The 6,346-nt window shown below is 40.5% G+C and overlaps 1 protein-coding gene across 1 annotated transcript; it reads right to left on the reverse strand.

Moving 5' to 3' along the window:
* Positions 1 to 345: 345 nt before the first annotated feature.
* On the reverse strand, positions 346 to 6,044 carry LOC139404542 (GLIPR1-like protein 1). Its single transcript, XM_071147242.1, has 6 exons — positions 5,776 to 6,044; positions 4,790 to 5,044; positions 4,257 to 4,375; positions 977 to 1,071; positions 754 to 780; positions 346 to 644 (listed from the first exon to the last, which is right to left on the reverse strand). Exons 1-6 carry the CDS (start codon positions 5,965 to 5,967, stop codon positions 490 to 492), a joined length of 843 nt encoding a protein of 280 aa, XP_071003343.1. The 5' UTR covers positions 5,968 to 6,044; the 3' UTR covers positions 346 to 489.
* Positions 6,045 to 6,346: the final 302 nt, after the last annotated feature.

Below are 6,346 nucleotides of genomic sequence, written 5' to 3' on the forward strand. Positions count from 1 at the left end.
AACCTTCATAAGCTCTTGCGTTATGAGTTCTGCTGTCAGTGGTTGGTGAGCCTGGTCCCAGACTTGTTTGTGCTTTTGCCAACAATTGCTCATTGTTAAGCAAACATGATTTTTGGGGGAGAAACAGTTATTTTCAAAAATGTAATTTAACAGAAACACAGATTGTGAAATTTATGTGAGCTATTTGAGAACTATTTTTCCTGCTCTTATTTTAGGCATTGTTTACTTTAGAGTTTGTATTAAAGACTGCTGCATAACTCCTTGAGGTCAGTAAATCAACTATTGGTTACGTTTTGGGGTAAACTTTCCCTTTAACACATTAATGGAAGCAGCAAAAGCAGCATATACATTTTAGTAGTAGTTCACTTTATTGTACCACAATGGGAGTTTGGTTTGAGGCTCTGCAGGAATTTTAAAAAGACAGGACCACATTGAGAAAGCCATGACAACAATGAGAACAGTGCAGGTCAATTAATCTAAACCTCTCAGCTATTCGTAAAAAAATATGCTTGGGTACAGTCTGTGTACTCCAAATGCGGCGACAAAGGTGAGGAGAAGGGCCAGGGGTCGGATGGCCAATATGGCCATGCAGCAGGGGCCACAGGTGGCCAGGGTGGGGTCCCAGTCGGGGGTCCATCTGTAACCTGTACACAGGTGAGAAAAGTAAAGGCTAATGTTGGTCACAAAGAACACATTCTGCCATTGTGGTTTAGGAAGTTCATTTAAATGAAGGATTGTGTATTCAAAACATACTTTTCTGTTCATCTCGTTTTGGATCGTCTGTAAAGAGAGAAGACAACAAGGCAGCTTTATTATGTCACGAATAGAACATGGTTTTGGGTGTTGAAGGTGTAGCATGTACAAGGGAAAGAGTATTGGGGGTGTTGTGGAGGAATATGTTGAAGATTCAGACCACAGGGTTGTCCTGCATCTTGTTATTTTATTGGGTGTGGCAAATGGTAGCTGACAGACTCACGGCAGAGCTTGGCCTGGCATTGATTGTTTGCACCCTCACAAGAGCTGCATTCTTCCAACCCGTTCTGGTATGGTAACATCTCAACCACGTTTCCCCTGGAGAAAGCAATGCACATCCTTTTAATTTATCTAAAATGTTTCCATATTTCTAAAATCAGAGCATCTTAGAATTATAATTTTTTTTTTTGCCGAAGGGAAAGTACAATGTGTGCAAGGTTGCATAAGTCCAATAACCTTTCAAAAAATCCCCAGGTGTTCCAGAAATGATTCATTTTGCATCATATGATGCACAACGCAGAATCTTATGATGCAAAATGCATCATACCGGCTGCATTTCTGTATTTTGAAAGTTCTATACAGTTGATGTCTGATGTTTAAATACACTTAGGTTGGAGTCATTAACTTGTTTTTCAACAACTCCACAAATTTCTTGTTAACAAACTATAGTTTTGGCAAGTCGGCTAGGACATCTACTTTGTGCATGACACAAGTGATTTTTCCAAAAATTGTTTACAGACAGATTATTTCACTTATAATTCACTGTATCACAATTCCAGTGGGTCAGACGTTTACATACAATAAGTTGACTGTGCCTTTAAACAGCTTGGAAAATTACATAAAATTATGTCATGGCTTTAAAAGCTTCTGATAGGCTAATTGACATATTTTGAGTCAATTGTAGGTGTACCTGTGGATGTGTTTCAAGGCCTACCTTCAAACTCAGTGCCTGTTTGCTTGACATCATGGGAAAATCAAAAGAAATCAGCCAAGACCTCAGAAAAAAATTGTAGACCTCCACAAGTTTGGTTAATCCTTGGGAGAAATTCCCAAATGCCTGAAGGTACCACGTTCATCTGTACAAACAATAGTACGCAAGTATAAACACCATGGGACCACACAGCCGCCATACCGTTCAGGAAGGGGATGCGTTCTGTCTCCTAGAGACGAGCATACTTTGGTGCGAAAAGTGCAAATCAATCTCAGAACAAAAGCAAAGGACCTTGTGAAGATGCTGGAGTGAATAGGTACAAAAGTATCTATTTCCACAGTAAAACGAATCCTATGTCGACATAACCTGAATGGCCGCTCAGCAGGGAAGAAGCCACTGCTCCAAAACCGCCATGAAAATGCCAGACTATGGTTTGCAACTGCACATGGGGACAAAGATCGTACTTTTTGGAGAAATGTCCTCTGGTCTGATGAAACAAAAATAGAACTGTTTGGCCATAATGACCATCGTTATGTTTGGAGGAAAAAGGGGGAGGCTTGCAAGCCGAAGAACACCATCCCAACCGTGAAGCACGGGGGTGGCAGCAGCATGTTTTGGTGGTGCTTTGCTGCAGGAGGGACTGGTGCACTTCACAAAATACATGGCATCATGAGGTAAGAAAATGATGTGAATATATTGAAGCGACATCAGACAGGAAGTTAAAGCTTGGTCGCAAATGGGTCTTCCAAATGGACAATGACCCCAAGCATACTTCCAAAGTTGTGGCAAAATGGCTTAAGGACAACAATGTCAAGGTATTGGGAGTGGCCATCACAAAGCCCTGACCTCATTCCCAGAGAAAATGTGTGGGCAGAACTGAAAAAGCGTGTGCGAGCAAGGAGGCCTACAAACCTGACTCAGTTACACCAGCTCTGTCAGGAGGAATGGGCCAAAATTCACCGAACTTATTGTGGGAAGCTTGTGGGAGGCTATCCGAAACGTTTGACCCAAGTGAATCAATTTAAAGGCAATGCTACCAAATACTAATTGAGTGTATGTCAACTTCTGACCCACTGGGAATGTGATGAAATAAATAAAAGCTTAAATAAATAATTCTCTCTACTATTATTCTGACATTTCAAATTCTTAAAATAAAGTGGTGATCCTAACTGACCTAAGACAGGGTATTTTTACTAGGATTAAAAGTCAGGAATTGTGAAAAACTAGATTTAAATGTATTTGGCTAAGGTGTATGTAAACTTCTGACTGTGTCTTGAAATTGCTGACATGTAACACTTTTTGGGACTATATATACAATGGACTAATGAAACAAATACCAAAATAGTTTTGGGGTGGAATTTTCCTTTCAGTGTACATGAATTGTTAGATATTACTGCACTGTTGGAGCTAGGAACACACGCATTTCTTTACACCTGCAATAACATCTTTAAATATGTGTATGTGACCAATACAATTTGATTTCATTTGGTATATGTGTATTCAGTCTGCCTTACGCTTTGTGAATGTAATATGTGTATTCAGTCTGCCTTTGTGAATGTAATATGTGTATTCAGTCTGCCTTACGCTTTGTGAATGTAATATGTGTATTCAGTCTGCCTTTGTGAATGTAATATGTGTATTCAGTCTGCCTTATGCTTTGTGAATGTACTATGTGTATTCAGTCTGCCTTTGTGAATGTAATATGTGTATTCAGTCTGACTTTGTGAATGTAATATGTGTATTCAGTCTGCCTTACGCTTTGTGAATGTAATATGTGTATTCAGTCTGCCTTACGCTTTGTGAATGTAATATGTGTATTCAGTCTGCCTTACGCTTTGTGAATGTAATATGTGTATTCAGTCTGCCTTACGCTTTGTGAACGTAATATGTGTATTCAGTCTGCCTTTGTGAATGTAATGTGTATTCAGTCTGCCTTACGCTTTGTGAATGTAATATGTGTATTCAGTCTGCCTTTGTGAATGTAATATGTGTATTCAGTCTGCCTTTGTGAATGTAATATGTGTATTCAGTCTGCCTTTGTGAATGTAATATGTGATTCAGTCTGCCTTACGCTTTGTGAATGTAATATGTGTATTCAATCTGCCTTACGCTTTGTGAATGTAATATGTGTATTCAGTCTGCCTTACGCTTTGTGAATGTACTATGTGTATTCAGTCTGCCTTACGCTTTGTGAATGTAATATGTGTATTCAGTCTGCCTTTGTGAATGTAATATGTGTATTCAGTCTGCCTTTGTGAATGTAATATGTGTATTCAGTCTGCCTTACGCTTTGTGAATGTACTATGTGTATTCAGTCTGCCTTACGCTTTGTGAATGTAATATGTGTATTCAGTCTGCCTTTGTGAATGTAATATGTGTATTCAGTCTGTCTTACGCTTTGTGAATGTACTATGTGTATTCAGTCTGCCTTACGCTTTGTGAATGTAATATGTGTATTCAGTCTGCCTTATGCTTTGTGAATGTAATATGTGTATTCAGTCTGCCTTTGTGAATGTAATATGTGTATTCAGTCTGACTTTGTGAATGTAATATGTGATTCAGTCTGACTTACGCTTCGGCATAGTTACAAACAAATATGGCTCCCTCTTTATCAGAAAACGAAGTCCTGTCGACGCCATTTGGGCATATTTGGACGGCGCAACCAACCTTGTAGCTTGTCGCCCAAACAACCTGGGAATGCAAGCAAGCATACAGTCGGCAAAGATGATGAAATATTGAGTTTCCCCTTTTATAGCAATGTTTTTACAATAGGTCAAATAGTGGGTGCTTATATTTGTTCTGTTTCACACATGTACAAGTGTGCAACCTGTGTGTTGTGAAACAGGTGTTTTTTGCATATCCCATGCTCCCTGAGACAGCTTCGGAGAGTGTGGTCAAGGCCAGGGATCAGCTGTTATTGACGGTGCCCCTGGTGCAATTAGGGTTAAGTGCCGTGCTCAAGGACAGATCAGTAAATGTTTCACCTAGTTGGCTCGGGGATTTGAACTAGCAACCTTTTGGTTATTGGCCCAACGCTAAAACTGCATTTTGTCGTTTTGATGGTTTTTAGCAGTGATGCTGTTTTATTCAGTAGAGGACACGTACCTGTGTGTAGTGGCCACACATTTTCCCTGGTCTACACGCATTGCTTTGGTATGAGTAATCGTTCACTTCTTTGACCCATAAATCAATGGCCCGCATGACGGAGAACGTGGAGGGCGGGTATCCTGCCCAGATGTTCTCTCCCACGGAGGAGAAGACAGGGTGGACCCGTCTGACCTCTTTCAGGTAGATGTTGTGCTGGAAATCACAGTGTCTTGCCCAGGCCCTTGCAGTGATGGCCAAGCCCTCATCCCACGTCTTGAAGGAAAAAAAGCAACCAAATTAGTGAGTGTCTAAAAAAATGACAGTATCTGTGATATGAAACTGATTACACGCCTCTATGGATCTGATTGGCTTGTCCTCCTTTCATTCTAACATTGTTTTACAGGGCTCTACAGTGCGACCATTTTACTTGCCTATGCGGCTACATATTTTGTCTTCGACCTGGAAAATGTAGGATTCTAGCTTTATTACTTTACCTCAAATGTTTCATTGTGCTCCTACATTTCTTTGTGTGCCTACAGTTTTCAACTTAGGCGTTACACGTTCTTGTAAAAAAGGACAGTGTAGAGCCCTGTCTTATTCAACTATAGCTTACTCACAAGGCAATGTTTATATGCATTGTTGTTGCTTTAGGAAGCGTTTAAGCACTATTCACGTATTGCATATTCGTAATTGTCACTTTTCCAACTGCAAAAGCAAATCCAATTCTGAATCATTTACATGGAAGCAGTATTAGCTATATTATGGTATTACTGAGTTTTGACTTGGGAATACAGTGTTGCATGCTCTCATTTTTTAAACCTTTATTTAACTAGGCAAGTCAGTTAAGAACAAATTCTTATTTTCAATGACGGCCTTGGAACAGTGGGTTAACTGCCTGTTCAGGGGCAGAGCGACAGATTTGTACCTTGTCAGTTCCGGTTACTAGTCCAACGCTCTAACCAGTAGGCTACCCTGCCACCCCGTCTCTTTGTCTCACTGCTTACCATGTAGAGCATATTTCTGGCCGGTGGATTCACAGAGGATCGGTTGGCGTTGTGTATCCTCACGCAGTCGTCGATGAACTTCTTATCGGTGATGCCAGGAAATGGGTTGTACTCTGAGGACTCGATATTAGGGACAGATGAGCCCAGGAAAATCACAGCCCACAGCAATCCTTGCAGCAGTAGCTGCCCCATGCTTCAGGTACAGAGGATTGAACCAAGACAGGTCACAAACGTCTCACATCACATCTCCTTTCTCGGTAAAGCAGCTTGTTTCAAACAGGAACTGAGACGTCTGCATATTTTACTGCTGGATGGTGAGGAGGAAGGAAGTCGATGTGAAATTCTGTGTACTAGTGAGTCCATGTAGTAGTGTAATAAACTGGCAAAAGATGGAGGTAACCTACTAGGCAGAAAATGTTTGAATAAACGTTGTTTCCACGTCATTTAAACCGGAAAGAAATCCATGTGATGTCGTTGAATCAACCTGAAAAACTGATAGGATTTGCAAGAAGTCAACATAAGCACATTTCATCTTTTTTCCCACCCAACTTTTAACCTAAATCCAATGAAA

The sequence above is a fragment of the Oncorhynchus clarkii genome, unplaced genomic scaffold (assembly GCF_045791955.1).
Source record: "Oncorhynchus clarkii lewisi isolate Uvic-CL-2024 unplaced genomic scaffold, UVic_Ocla_1.0 unplaced_contig_1656_pilon_pilon, whole genome shotgun sequence".
Taxonomy (NCBI): domain Eukaryota; kingdom Metazoa; phylum Chordata; class Actinopteri; order Salmoniformes; family Salmonidae; genus Oncorhynchus; species Oncorhynchus clarkii.